General features: G+C 33.2%; 1 protein-coding gene across 5 annotated transcripts in view; it reads right to left on the bottom strand.

The window, feature by feature from the left end:
• The window catches only part of LOC118743586 (maternal protein pumilio-like), a 549,911-nt gene that overhangs the window by 148,162 nt on the left and 385,951 nt on the right, over nt 1-15,798 (bottom strand). For 3 of the 5 annotated variants that reach the window (XM_036476359.1, XM_036476352.1, XM_036476364.1), the window contains one exon: nt 12,614-12,655. The exons of the other annotated variants lie outside the window; for them this stretch is intronic. In XM_036476359.1, the coding sequence (XP_036332252.1) occupies nt 12,614-12,655 (42 nt within the window). The remainder of the gene's footprint in view (nt 1-12,613; nt 12,656-15,798) is intronic. 5 annotated transcript variants of the gene reach the window in all.

The raw sequence follows: 15,798 nt of genomic DNA, 5'->3' as shown, positions 1-15,798 counted from the left end.
CACACACACACACACACACACACACACACACACACACACACACACACCCACTTTAATATTAGTAGCTTGCATGCATGAGAAATTACCGCCATTTCGCTCGGCTGCTGCTGCTGCTGGTGAAGAGGATAGGCGATGGCGGCGTGCGGGCGCGCGTTCCAAATGTAAAAAGGTCAAGTGTAATTATATTGTCAGCTCACTTTCTGGATGAATGCATATTTTGTTGCGCGCGACTGCTACACTCATTCACATACGTACATATATTTGTATTTGGGTACAAATATGTAATTATTGCTCGGGTTAAAAAGCAATAAATAAATGGCAAAATGCAAAAAAAACTTGTTGTTGTCTTTTCTGTCGCCTTCTCAATTGTTTATTAATTTTTTGCTGTTTTTGTGGTCACCGTTGCTATCGCTGCTGTTGTTTTTGGCACTGTAGTTATTGGGCTGAATTTTTATAATTTGCTACATAATTTTCGAGCGCCACATGCAGTTGTGCGAAAGGATATATTTGTAAATATGTGCGTAGTTTTTATTTATTTTTATTTAAATGTATGCACATGAGGATGGTCCTTAAAATGTTATTATAAAAATTTTTATGTGGCACTCATTTATACAAAACATGCAAAGAAAAACATTAACGAAATTTTCAAAATTTTAAACTAATTTTTAGGTATCGCTGCCAAGGTTTGAATAAGTTTGAATAAAAAAAATCGCCAAAATTCTACCAAATTTTTACTTGAATTCTGATAAATTTTACATATTATTTATATGGGACCTCCCGTTATTGGGTTCTACGTACAAAGAAGTTTTCTTTTCTTTTCTTCTTCATCGAAAAATTTAAATTTTTTAAATTTATTTTTAGGTGTCGCTACCAGGGTTTAAAAAATTTTTAACTAAACAAAAATCGGCGCAATTCGAAAGAATTTTCATTTGAAATCTGATATATATACTTGATATACTATTAAAACTTTTTCATATAAATTCATAAGCTCGCTGAGTTATAGCTGATCAAAAAATTTTGTCGAATTCTCGTTATTTGAAAAAAAAGTTATTATTTTCAAACCCTGGTAGCGCTTGTTTTTAACTTTTAAAATTTTGGTGGATGTCTTTATTTAGAGCGTAGAACAAAATAAACGGGTCGCCCCTTGATGTTGATATTTTAATGTATTAAGGTATACATACCACATACATAGAAACATAATAAATAAAATTATATAAGTAAGCCTGTTAGTACTTATATGATCTTCGCGGCAACAAAAGTGACATTGTTAAAAAGCCACAAACATGCAGAAAATACGCAGGCACACTTCCATTGTTAAACACACTTTGTATGGAAAAAATGCGTGACACCGTCAGCAAAAAAAAACTAAAATTAACGGGATTTTTTAGCAACTTTACACTTGCTCTTTATTATACTAGAAATTAATGGGCTATATAGAACTGCATACTTAGAATTTTTCTAAAAATGCTGAATAAAAAAATGTATTGTTTGAACTTTTCTACAAATGTGGATTTATATCGTATTTCCTATACAATGGGCTAGACTTGTATACATACATATGTACATATATAAATAATAGATTACATAAACAAAAAAATTGTAAAAACTGATTAAAAAGCCGTGCACCTATTATTGCGACCTGGGGTGTATGTAAGAAATGTGAGCAAATCTGACGAGTTGTTACATTTTCGACAAAAACGTGTTCTGGGCGTGCATTATCTTCGGTTTTGCACAAAGAACAAAATTCCGTCGCGAAACTGTATTTAAATTAAAACTTAAGTGATATACTAAATAAAAGAAGTAAAAATAACAACTCGTACCCGTTGTTTTTTATGCAACGTATACGCCCCGTTACAAAAAAGTCATATTAATTAAATGCAATTGAATATTGGCGTGGAATATTTTTTTAAAGTATTATTCACGAATATATATATTAAATTCTTCAATTTTAGAATGAATTTCGAGTGTGCCAGTAATAATTGTAAAATTGTAATTTTCGTTTCGCAAATTATCTTAAAATCAATTTGATTAATTTTTTCTTTTCATTTAGTGGCACACCTAAATTGGCTCATTTTGGCAAGAATAATATTTTCACTGTTTAATTTTAAAATTTTGAAGTATCCTAGCACCGGCACACACTTGAAACTTAAGAGATATGTTGTGTTTGCTGCCAACTTATATTGCCTCTAATATGAACATTCTATTTCAGAACTTCTCAAAGTTATTAAAAAATATACATTTGTGTGTATGATTTTTTCGAGTGACAATAAAAAAATAGTAATATCGGTACTTTTTCGCCTAAATAAACGTTTTAAGGCTAAAGTTGTTCAAATACCTGATTTATTGACTAAAATAAATACAAGAAGAATCATTTAGCGTTTTTTGTTTTGACACAAAAAAAAACTGAGATTTGCGCATATATATATGTATCTACGTGAGAAAAAACTTTCAAATACTATCCTTTTTGGAGCCATGGAAATGTCTTCCTAACTATTCAAGAATCTATTTCAAATTAGAAAATATCGCTGGAAAGATACAATGTCTAAGTAGTTAATTTATTTACACCAAATTTTTTTTTTATTCAAAAAATTTTTGGATAAGCGCTGCGGTCAATGTTAACCATCATCTACTACCTCTGCACAAACAAGTTTTTTGGGGATGCATCAAGCAAGTTGAGCATTAGTTCGATTTTAGACCCCTGGTTTCTTCGGCAAATTTGCTTAGAACTACACGTAGAATCCTTCTGTGCTATACGCCCATAATAGAAAAAATGTCCATACAAATTGACCCGCCCTAATGTACATATGTAGTTGAATGAAAATAAGTGCAGATTCCATACAATGCAATAAAAACAAAAAAACACAACAACATAGCATATTTGTATGTTAAATTATTGATTTATTAAATTTTTTCCTTGCATAATTAATTGCAAAATTAAATGCTAAAGTATAGAGTCAAAAATGTCAAACGCATTTAAGTACGAAACCTAATTATAATTAAAACTTTCCCATTATTAAATTACTTGTATAAATAGAAATTTAATAGCATAAGTAAACAAATTCCATCTGCACCGTTGCGCGAAAAATAAAGGAATAAAATATTAATAAAAAATTACGCTTATAAGCAGTGGTATTGATGCAATGGAAAGTATTGGTTTTCACGCGATGGGGCTAAATATCAAACCGAATCGTCATTGTTTACAGAACAATGAGGTGAAATCAAAACTTTATATTAAGCTGCCTAGATTGTGTGAGGCTACGAAAAATATTTACTAGAAAAAAGTGGTTTCTTACAAGCAAGCATTATTTTTTTCATCTTGACATTTATTTTTCTTAGCCATAACGAAAATTTAAATTTATCTTTACTTTTTTGCCCCTTTTAGCCTTTTCTCTGAGAAAGCTTATTTGAATTATTATTTTTTTTTGAAATTTTTCGACGAAAAATCTGAATTTTTTGGCGACAAGTCCATCTTTAGATAGTTATTTTGAGGTTAGAGAATTCACTACACTTCAAAATGAAGAAGAAAAGGAATACTGTGATTAGGAAACATTCCTACATAAACACTATAGCGGGGCTTCTCGAAGTCTTGCAGAGCCTTTGTACGCTGCACGGATTGTACGGTAAGCACGGGTTTTCCTATGGCAAAGCTATGCAATCCGTGCACCATGCAAGGGCTTTTTTCAGGCTTCGAGAGTACCCGTTATACATTTATGCATTGCTGTTTTTTTCGTCCTTTTTATCGCTTGAAAATTTCCTCTTCAATTAATGTCAAATATGAAGCATTAGTGCAATCCATTAGCGCAGCAAACACACGAATCCATATTATGCTGTTGGTCACGAACGCATTAAACGCATCAGCGACGACGGCAACAAAATTGAAATAACCAACAAACACTAATACCAAAGCCAACATCAACGTCAACAACAGCTACCAACCAAACACATCAACGTAGAATAAACAACAAAGTTGAATGAGTTGTGACTGTTTTTCAAGGCTTCCTCCCGCCCGCATGCAGTTGATTCACTCCAACCACAATGAGTGGCAAAATGGGCGGCGAGATGGCATTCTATATTCTATGTGCATGTTTGTACATATGTATGTATGTATGTATGTATGTATGTAGATTCATTATAGAAAAAGGAAACTTTGCATAAATTTATCACGACGATGAAAAATTACCGCATATGCAACAATAACAAACAAAAAGCTGGGGCAGTGACGATAAGCTGTATGATGATGATAATGATGATGGCAGTGGTGGTGGCAAGAGCGCTGGACAGCCAGCTATGCACATAACGCATGCTGCATTAACGGTTGTGCAATGCGACAGCAGCGAGCAAAGCTGTGGGGCTTCAACTAAGGGCAACGCAATTGGTTAGATGCGATAATGCAAATGAGTTGCAGATTATGCAGCTACAGTTATAGACTTTGCAACATCTGTCCAGCTATGTGTGTGCAGCGTATGAGTCTCTCGTTGATTTTGTGCGAGTGAGAGTGTTCACAGCGACACTAATGCCTGGTGTATGAGTAGTTGTTGGTTGCCAATGCATCTGCTGCCAATGTTGACGCTGTTGCCATTGCTGACCATAAGTCCAACGCATATAAATTTCAACCAAAGCAAACAGCTCATTTACATATGGGCTGAATAGAGCAGGCTGCTGGTAGGTGTGGCAAGTTAGTTAGTATGCGTTATACGACATACATACACATCAAAATGCATCTAATATGCTGAATAGCATGCCCATATACAACAAACAGATGAACATACATATGTGGCATGCAACACATCGGTCGTGAGGGAAATGCAATCGATGTGCTCTAGCGGTAAGTGAACAAAGGCCAAATGTGTTTATTGTACGCATTCTTATTATTATTGTTGGAGCTGTTGGGCGAACATTCGTTGTTGTTTTTGCTACTGTCCACACTACCACATATCAACAGTCATTTTTAGTTTTTTTTTTGAGGTTTGCATTCATTTGCAGCAACATTGCGGTCATACATTATGAGCTCTGATCATGAAATCAGAAAAGGCGCTTACACTGAAACAGACACGAACACATATCGTACTATTGCTGCAAGTGTTATAATCCAAAAAAAAGTAAGTGCGCCAGAAGTAGAAGTGAAACTTACGTTACACACATATATAGTTTGCCTCATTACCAATATTTATACATATGTACATATACATACATTTGCTTCAGGTTATATTTTATCTTTTTTCTCACCTAGATCCCTACCTCTACCCTTTTCGTTCTTATTACATTTAGGTGTTTAGGTCTTTTACTTTATTTTTATCTTTCTACCTTGGTCTTCATCTTTGTTTTTATCTTTTATTTCTTTACTTTTATCTTTTTTTTTTCACCTACATATTCATCTAATTGAAGGTAGGTGCGATGACATGGCAGCTGTAGTTTTTGTTCTTGTTCTTCGCTATTTATTATTATTTTTGTGTACTGCAAATATCGAATATGGAACTAAAATTTAAGTTATCATCAACAATTTTAATATATATAGAGAAATTCTACAACTAGAAAAAGTGACAGCAAATGGGACCACGCCGGTGAAAACTTCGATATATTTCCGATAAATATTAGAGAAGACACCGATTCAATCGTCATTCGCATGGTAATTCGATCTGAAATGAGGTAATTCGCTCTCAAAATTTTGTATGGCGAATTACGTAATTCGGAAGGTAATTGGCAAGACGAATTACGAATAAGAGAGCGAATTACGAAGCGTGGAAACATCGTATAAGATGCTATGTGATGTGATGTCAGGTAATGCGATGCAATGTGATCTAATTTGATGTGATCAAATGTGAAGTGATGTGATAGGATTGTTATGTCTCATCATGTCAAATCATGCGTATCGATAACAAAATCGATAGTAACATCGAATAAAATGTCGATAACAAAACCGATTAAATTATCGATAACAAATTTGATAAAAAATATAGATGGCAAAATCGATGACCATATCGATAAAAAATCGATAAAAATATATATAAAAATATCGACAGAAAAATCTATAAAAATATCGATACCCAAATTGACAAAGAATATCAATAACAAAGTCGAGAAAATGCTGATAACAATCGATAACTATCTAAATCCATAAAAATATCTAACAAAATCGATAAAAAAATATCGATAAAAATATCGATACCCAAAACGAGAAAAAATATAGATAAAAAATCTCTATCTTTATCTTTATTTTTATCGATATCCTCATCCTCATCTTTTTCTTAATATTAATATTTGTTTTCACCTTTACGTTATATATTTAATATCTGTGTTCAATTTTATATGCAAAAGTATCTACTTGAAAGAAGTGTGTTATAACGCAATACTCTCTCTGCAACAGGCGTCGCTTTAGTTATTTGTAATAATTTTATAAGTTTGCGCAAACAGAGCTTTCAATGTTGGCGAGGTAAATACAAATTTAGATTTACAGTGTGCTTTACATGCTACTTGCATTTGCTGATTTTTTTTTAAATTGCGCAAACGAATTTTTGTGGTTTGCACAATCTTCGATAAATTCAAACTTTTCTAAATAATATTTTGTTCATACCTAAAACACAAGCCCAAATTTGGAGAACTGAAAATTTGTGGTCTGCACAAACTAAATGCACAAGCAGTTGTTGGCGAAAAGTTCAATTTTCACTTTTCTACTGCAACATATTTCTTTAATCAAAATTTGTTTGCTGAAAATTTGTTTTAAATTTCCCGGAAAAATTGCTCAAACGTATGAATCTAAATCTTTTACGACAATTATTTTTCTCCTTATTATTATTTTTGTTTTATAATGAAAAGCAAAAAAATTTAGTAAACTGGGGGTGCATGTAAATAAGTCAGCAAAGAAAAAGCTTTTAGTATAGATATTTCCCGAAAAAATCCGAAGTCCCAAATTTATTCCGAAACTCTAAGAATATATTACGAAAATTCACGAAGAAGCTCGAATGTCTTAAATAGATTTTGAAATTTTCGAAATAAATTCCGTACAAACCTCGAAAGTGCCAAACCATTACCGAAAAAGTTCCGAAAGCTCCCGAATAAAACACAAAAGCCCAAAAAATGTAATAAATTTACGAAAAAATTCCAAAACCCCCAAATGTTATAAATACAGTTCGAAAAATTTCGAATATGCAGATTCGGAAAAAACTCTGAATGTCCCAAATAAATTTCGAAAATTTTCAAATAAACTCACGAAATTAATTTTTTTATGAACCGCTAAAAAATTAATTTACAAATTTACTGGTTTTTGCTCAAAATACTTTTGACCTAAAAAATAAAAAAATGTTTGAAAGTTTAAAAATTAAATTATAGAAAATATGGGATTTTGTTCAAAATAGTTTAGACTTAAAAAATTTAACATTTCATGTACATACATATCGTGAGAGGACTCTAACAAATCGGAGAGGAATCTCCACAAATCGGCACAACAACTATTTTTCCACACCTTGGTTTTTTGGTTTCAAAATCTTAGAATATCTAGCTTTCATATCTAATCGCCGAACACATTTTTTTCATAGAAAAATGTCTATAATTAAAAAATAATCAACTCGTTCTTTGACTAAAAACTACAAGACTTCACCGCTATATTTTAATTAACTTCAGTCAAAAATTAATTCTCTTCAAATGTTAAATATTTTCAAATCTTCATCATCAAAATTTCCCTTTTAGATGAAATTTCATAAAAAAGCAACCCTTCGGCTCTTGGATGTATGTGCCACAGCACAGGAATCGCTCATTCTCGCCTACTTGAATTACAAAACCACGTCAGTCAACACAGCAGCGCGGCCAAAAAAGCACAGTTGCATAACACATTTCACCAAAACCGCTGAAGTGCAAACGACAAAAACCCTTCAACAGCAACACTTTGCTCTTCCCCTCCCTTATGTGCAAAAACCAAAAATTTGTCAAACAGTGAATTTGTCAAATGTCGGCACTTTATCACGCAATCAAAGGCGGGAAGGCGGGCAGGCGGTCAGGCAGGTGCGGGGGGTTGGTAAGGGGGAGCAGAGTGGCAGCACAAATGAAACCGCTGAATAACTGAGTAGACACATGTTAAGCAACAACAACAACAAATGCAACTGCAACAACAAGAACAACAAGTGCTTTGAAATGCTATACATATTTGTATGCGAGAGCTCTCTGTAGAGCTGGCTTCTATGCGCAAAAGATTTCGGTAGGCACGTTAGGGGGGGGCGGGGACTGGGGAAAAACGCCAGCTGGGCGTTTACTGTTAGAAGCAACCAATATCGGTACAGTGCACGGTAACCAGTTTTTCATTTTAGCTTGTTTTGTTTTTTGTTGTCGTTGTCACTTTTAGCTTAAATAAACATATACATACATACATATATAGTATGTACACATACTAACACTAACTAAGCGCGAACGCGTATCATCATTAGGCAATATTCAAATTTTCACATTCTCGCTTTAGCGCTGATAAAATTGCGTTTGGTTCGAGGAGTGTTTCATTTGAGTTTCGCTACCACAAAGCGAAATAGATGAACAGAAGATAAGGGAGGCAGGCCATCAAGTAGGTGGTTGGCAAAATTACTATACTGTTAGGAATATTGAATTCTAAATGTTGTGCGTTGAAGGCAAAATAGCCAACAACTTGTTGTTGTTGTTGTTGAGTTTATCGCTAAAGTTTTTGTACGCACTTCTGCACGGATATAATAAAAGTTTGCTATCAGTGATAAACGTGAAATGTAAATGACGTGAGTTTAATGCCAAGAAGCGGCAACGCGCTTAGTTGATTCAGCGGAGGCAGCAGGGCGTATGAGTGACATTAATGAATGCTTGGCTGGAGTGAAAATTTCCATTAGGCGTTGTGTGGGATAGTAAGATCAGGCGCTTAATTGCCTTTCGCAGCGTATTTAAATGCAATTAAGCATAGTTCCTACACCGAAAAAAAGCATGCCATATAGTAGAATTTAATAGATCGGCTCTATGAATTCTTCATAGACTAAGAGGCGTGAGTGAGGAAAATGTCGGATATTTTTTGAGGATTTTTATTGGGAAAAGGCGTTTGTCCAATATTTAAATAATAAGTAGCCCCTGGGTTTTCTTTTTTGTTAAGCTTTATCATTAGTAAAAGTAGTGTGGCAATCTTGCATGCAACATTTTTCATACAAAAAATGGGAGATAAAAAATACGGTGGACATTTTAAAAACGCTTCACTTGAGTTTTTAAAGTGATTTGTTCCCGATACGCATTTGCTTAAACCATCATTCGTAAACCAAGACGAATTTAGAAGTAGCACAAATTAAACTAGTTCAAGACAAGTTCGGCACCAGCTTGAGCCTAGTTCGGGAATCGTTCGAGACCAGTATTTATTATTATTTTTTTTTAATAAGCACTTTACGGCTGCCTCCTCTGAAAATAATGATTTTTTTTTCAAGTACACCGTTTCTAGAAAAATTTAAGGAAAAATCCTGGCGTACTTCCATAGCCAAATAGAAGCCGTCATCGATTCGCTGCTTGCTATGTTTGAGTTACGGTCGCTTAACGAAAAATTTTGTATGTGAAAGCAACAACAAAGTTAGCTAGCAAAGATGGACAATAGCGAGTTTGGGTGTACCTCATTGAGTTCGTTCGTTTCGCCCCTCGCTAACTGTTGGCGAATCGATGACGGCTAAAGTTAAGTAGTTTAGGTTAGGTTTGGTTGATGTAGCTGCCGGTCGAATAACCAACTCACTTACAGTATTGGCCATATCTATAGCACCCCCATTTCAAAGTGATATTGTTTGCCACTTATGTTTGATTATTAATTTTCAAGAATTTTCAATTAAAATCTAGTTCATTCTCTAACAAACCCTAAATAAACCCAAGTTTTAAACTTTGTAAAAGACTATAAAAAATGAAACAAATTTTCACCTAAATTTCAAACTTTTTTCTCAGAAGTATTAATCCTACAAGGCATGTGAGTGGAAAAGTCGGAATAAATTCGTAGCTTCCAAGAATAGTATAGTGTCCAAATTGCAGACTTTGCTGCCACATCCTTAACTTTGTATTAACCAACAGCGGGTCAATTGTTCCCAGAGCACTTAGCAGGTTCAACTAAACCTGCAGCTGATCAGAAAGGGTATCCAAAAACTTAGACCTCACTAAAACTTCATAAGTTTCCTCTTGACGCGCACGCCTTTGCAAATAGCTGGCGCTGAAGAGGATTTTTTTTTTTGAATAACCTATATCACAGCGCCATCTACAGAAGAATGAGATACGTTGTGACCTGCGAATTTTTCCAAAAAATATAAAAATAAAAAGCATAAGGTGCCAGTAAACTTTTCTTGAGCTAGGTCCGTTAGAAAGTTAAAATTTAGTGTTACATTGTGTAATTGTAGATATTTTGGAGTTAAAAAAAAAAAAACAAAAAAAAACTCCAAATGCATTTAACATTGACTGCTGATGCCAACTCTGTGCTACACCCCCATTTGTATGCACGAGTTCGCCCCGCTCGCTAATACTAATTGTATGCATGCGCATCGCATACTGAAATTATTCTATTAAAATTATTTGATGAACGTGCTATTTGGTCAGTGTGAAATGGCAGGCAATGTGAATTACATCGCTAAAGCCAAAAAAAGGTCAAATAACAACGATGACAAACGGTGTCAATTACAATCAGTCAATGCAAGCTACACATACCGCTACATATACCGAAAAAATATAGCCCAATTTTTTGATTTTGAAAACAAACAATTTTTAGAGGTCGCTTAAAGCGCTCAAAGTTTTCCATGTATTTATTTTAATTTTATTTTTATTTATTTTATTATTTAATATTTTTCAATCGGAAAGCTCTGTTTCTTTTCAGGAAATTCCCAATAATAATAATACCCAATTATTTATTTTTTCATGGTAACTATATTTTATAGGTCCGCCAAAAACCCTTCGTCATAATCCCAAAAAAATCGTTCATACCAAAAAATGGTTAAATAAACAATTGGGTATTGTTATTGGAAGTCTCCTGAAGAGAACCAGAATTTTTTGATCAAAAAATATAGATTTTCAAGAGTCATATACCTTTCTACGAAAAGTTGTTTTTTTTCCATATAAAATACAAGGAAAACTTAGAGCGCTTTGAGCGACCTCTAAATATTTTTTGATTTCAAAATAAAAAATAGGGGTATTTTTCTCGATATAGAACAATCCTAGGGGGTGAGAGCATTAAAATTCCAACTTTACTTTTTTTTGGACCACCCTAATGCTTATACATGCACACGTCATATGCACAAACGTAGCTTATGCAAATATGCAGACAGCCACAACGGGCTCAATGTAAAAATTTTATTCTGATAAATTTACTATTTGAGTACATAAGTACGTACGTGTATGTATGTAAATATGTTTGCATGTACGGTGTCATGCATTAAATTTAAAATACCAAAAATTTATAGGAAAATCGCAAGTATTCATTTTGCATAGAATTTTCAACTTTAAAAGTAAATTATTTTAAATTTAGTGCGTGTTTTCATTGCATTCGCTGAGTTTTTGTAAACGGTCGCTTTAATTGTATGTAATTATTTGCGGAAATGCTAGTAATTGAAAATAATAAAACGGATCGTTTAGAAGGTATTGTGGAAAGATACATTTGGATTTACGCGGAAAAATTGGTGGAAATTCGTTGTTTTGAAGAAATCAAGAATTCAAGTGGCTTTAGAAGGTTTGACTTTGAATTAAAAAATAAAAAGCTTTCCTTGAAAAATTTTATATTTTTATTAAGTTTCTATTAATCGTTGAAATATTTTTAGGGAACCTAATGATAAATTGCTTTAAATGGCACATCTCGTGTTAGGCTGTTTCAACAAAATGCCACAGATACATATGTATAAAAATCATAATGTATATCCAAATTTCAAACTGTGCGCAAAAATTATAAAAGTTTAACACATTTTCACCAAAAATTGCAAACTTTTTATACTGAACTTTTAGAAAAATTTTAGGGATGAAGTTTGATGGCCCATTAATTTTTTTTTTAACAAAGTGCATGCTTGAAGTGGCTACAAGTTAATTAATATTTTTTTTTTGTTTTTTTTTGCTGACGCTGTTGTGCATTTTCTCCCATATAAATACAAATAATGATCCCAACGGTTTTACCCTGCTTTCCTGCCAATCCGCACGAGGAATCAGCTCGTATAAGGCGGAATTTTATATTGAGAATCTCAACGGAAATTTCTTAAAGCAAAAAGTAGGAATTGTTTTTGAATTGACGCTATCTTGTCTTATTAAATTTGATACCTTGGATTCTAAACCACCGAAGGAAGAAATTTCGAAATTTAGTAAAAAAAAGTGTATGAGCTATAAAACGGTATACCCAAGATTTTTCTACAAGTTCTGAATAAAACGTGTGAAATTTTGGTAACAAATTTTTAAATTTTTATAATTTTTGTAAAAAGATTGAAATTTGGATTTTTATATGGTGTTTGTTTTATACAAAATTGATAAACATTAAATAAAAAAATAAAGCTACAAAAAAAACGATAGCTAACTTATTTAGTTGATCACATGTGTACATATATTAAAATAAATAAAAATAAAAAGGATAAAACAAAAAGTAAGTATATGCCAATAGAAAAAATATAAAAAAATGAAAAATTCTTACATGATTTTGGCTCAAAGCTAGCGATAGCACGTCTTCACTTACCTGAAAATATAAAAAAAAAAATTAAATGAAAATTAGTTCAGGCGTGAACAAGCGTTACAAAAAATATTAAAACGTAGGATAATATACTAAAATTTTTATTCTGATTACCATAAATTTCAGTTCTCACTATAACAGATTCTAAAAATATAATCCAATTCGTTTATGTGACAACCCCTAAAAAGCAGTTTTCTCGTAAAAGTCCAACTTTTTAAGCGAAGTAGCATACCACACTTTCAAGTACGTGGAAACTCTGACAAACAGATTTCGTAAGGAAACGTTCCACGCACAGGTCTATCTCTCAGGGCACTAAATATGACCGACTTTTGTAAGAATGGACTTTTCGCTAACCAAACCAAAACTAATTTTGTTTTATTCTCTAGAAATAGAAGGTTAGACGTCCCTTAAAGTAATCACTATTCAAATTTATTCCAAAGAAAAGTAACTATCGCAGAATCATATGGATTCACACCTCTACGATAAGTCCCATTATCAGCTATGCCTCTATGATGTGGTGGAACAGGCTCTCAATCAATAGCGCAAAGCTTACCAATCTTCACTACAACACCTTTTTTTCGATTTGGATTCACAACTAAACCTAACTTTGAAAGTGTATATCCGCGAGGAGGTCCTTAGAGCCACTTGTATGCTTAAAATAAATATAGTGTGGAGTGAGGCGGAATACGCTGAAGGTAGAGATCAAGCCATTGAATATTTTTGCAATACCTGAAGATAGTTCCCTTATAGTTCCGACCCATAAAACTTATAGCTAAATAAAAAGCCGAAAGCCTGAAAAGGTGCGGACGCCTTAAGAGCCTTTTGTGGAGTGCTACTCTTAGACCGTGGGCTATCTTTACCCAATATTGAGTCTGAACTTATACTTTGTACAATTTTTAGTGATAGCATCAAAACTGATACCTAGCCTGCTTCTGGAAACTTTTTTGAAGATAATATGGGCAATATTCACTTCTCTTTTGAGGAATATGCGTCAATATTTCAAGCCTAGGAATTTAAAATTCACAAAAATATGGACTACGCGGAGGAAGATAGGTAAGAAATTGGAGTTAACGTATCTGTAATTATAGCCAAAGCACACTTTAAGCATTGGCCAGCACTGTAGCTACTTCCAAACTACATAAATACACTGCCGGAACAAAGTATTGGCACAGCTGCCTTTTTACAATATATGCAACAATTTCTATTCTAATATTTTTGCGCCAATTTTGTATAAAAATATAGGTCATGCTAAAATTCAGCAAATTTTCAACTTTTTAATCCGTTTTTTAGAATTATTTTAAGTATGTAGTTTTGTAGCACATAAAATTCTAGTAAAAAAAAATAGTTAGTCAAAATCGCATTGATTTTTGAGAATTTTTTTTTGTTAAAGGTGTATTTTATTATAATAAAATTGATTGGGCTACAAATCTGCATACTCACAAAAATATAAAAAATCTGATTATAAAGTTGAAAGTTAGCATGAAAATTTGCTGAATTTTCGCGAGCTTTGCATAATGTTTAGGAATTACATTCTTATGTTTTTTATTGTAGAATGAACCACATTTTTATACAGAATTAGCGAAAAAATATTAGAATAGAAATTGGTGCATATATTGCGCAAAATTCGCTGTGCCAATACTTTTTACCGGCAGGCAGGCACGTTTCGACTAAACCAGTTATGACATTCCCACCTTCGGCTATTGAAGCCGGCGACCTAAATTGGATGAACATTTTGCTCAGCAATGAAATGACAAATTTGTTCTTATTTCTTGTAAGAAAGGCAAGGTAAAGTAACCCGCTAAAATAAAACAAAGGATAATACATAACTCAAGATAATTATTATATTAAGGACAAATTCTAAAGAGAAGCAAAGAAAAGCGCCTTCAAAAGGGCTGAAGCAGCAAATTAGCACACGTGCAACAAAAGCGCTGAAAACAAAAACGGAGGAATAAAGTTAGTCCTGCACAACTCACAACATTTGCGAAGTGCAAAACACTTCAGTAAAAAAACTAGAGCACGCTAACAAATAAAGTAGTGAAACTGAGTCAGAAGCTAAGCGACTAAAAGGAACGACTGGGATATGTGACTTTTGTTTTTAATTTTTCTACATCCTTTCACATTTCCAACTTATATGCTACTATGTGCAATGATAATTTTGCCATCTCTTTACAATCTTTTCGCTTTTGATACATTCAGCTGGCTTTTCCCTTTTCCATTTTCCACTTTACACACGCGTCGCTGGACCACACGACCTTGTCTTAAGGAGCAATAATTACTACTTCAGGCATTGACATGTGACGCGGCATGTGTGTGTGTAGATATGCCAAACAAACAAGGGCGAAGGAAATAAGGATTTCCAACACACGCCATGAAAACATATTCAAGTCTACATGTATGTCTAAGTTTTTATGCTATGACAAACGGGAAATATGGCAAGCAAGAACTGAATTTACTAACTAAACGAAAAAAAAAAACTAAAAGTAGTGGTAAACCAAAGCACGTCAGAAGCAGCAAAAACCTACTGCAAAGAAGAAAGTGTAGAAGGAAACAAGTGAAAAAGTGCCCAGGACTGAGAAAGTTTTATAAAGAAAAAAAAAAGAAATGTAACATACAAGTGCCACAAGTGGACAAGAATGACGACAAACACATTGCTGTTGCTGACATTTTCATAGTTGCTAACACACATTCAAGTAGTGTATAGAAATTTACGTAGGCATTACAGTGGTGGCCACTTAACTAGGGGCACTACATTCAAAAATTTTAGTATCTATTTATAATTCTTTTTTGATTCATCTTTTTTACACAAATTTACGAAAACCATGTAACTCAAGGTTTCGAACATTGTGCAAGATTTATAAAAATAAAAAAGCAAACAATGTTAATGAAAATTACAAACTTTTTAATCAGAATTTCTAGCAAAAATAGGATTATGCAGTTTTGTAGCCCATCACATTTGAGTACAATATTGTGGTAGCTTCAAGCGGCTAAGAATTTGCGTTGATTTTTGAGATTTTTTTTTGCTAAGTGTTGCTCATTTTCTCCCATATAAAACAAAATTTCAAACATACTTTCTTTGTATTGAATTTGTAGCCGAATTGTTTGAAGAAATTCTGATTGAAAAGTTTGAACCAGGTTTGAAACTTTGAATT

Source organism: Rhagoletis pomonella, unplaced genomic scaffold (genome assembly GCF_013731165.1).
Source record: "Rhagoletis pomonella isolate Grant_MI unplaced genomic scaffold, Rhpom_1.0 Rhpom_scaffold_00001, whole genome shotgun sequence".
NCBI classification, from domain to species: Eukaryota; Metazoa; Arthropoda; class Insecta; order Diptera; family Tephritidae; genus Rhagoletis; species Rhagoletis pomonella.
Note: the sequence above shows the minus strand (reverse complement) of the source record. Positions and strands in the feature narration are given on the sequence as shown.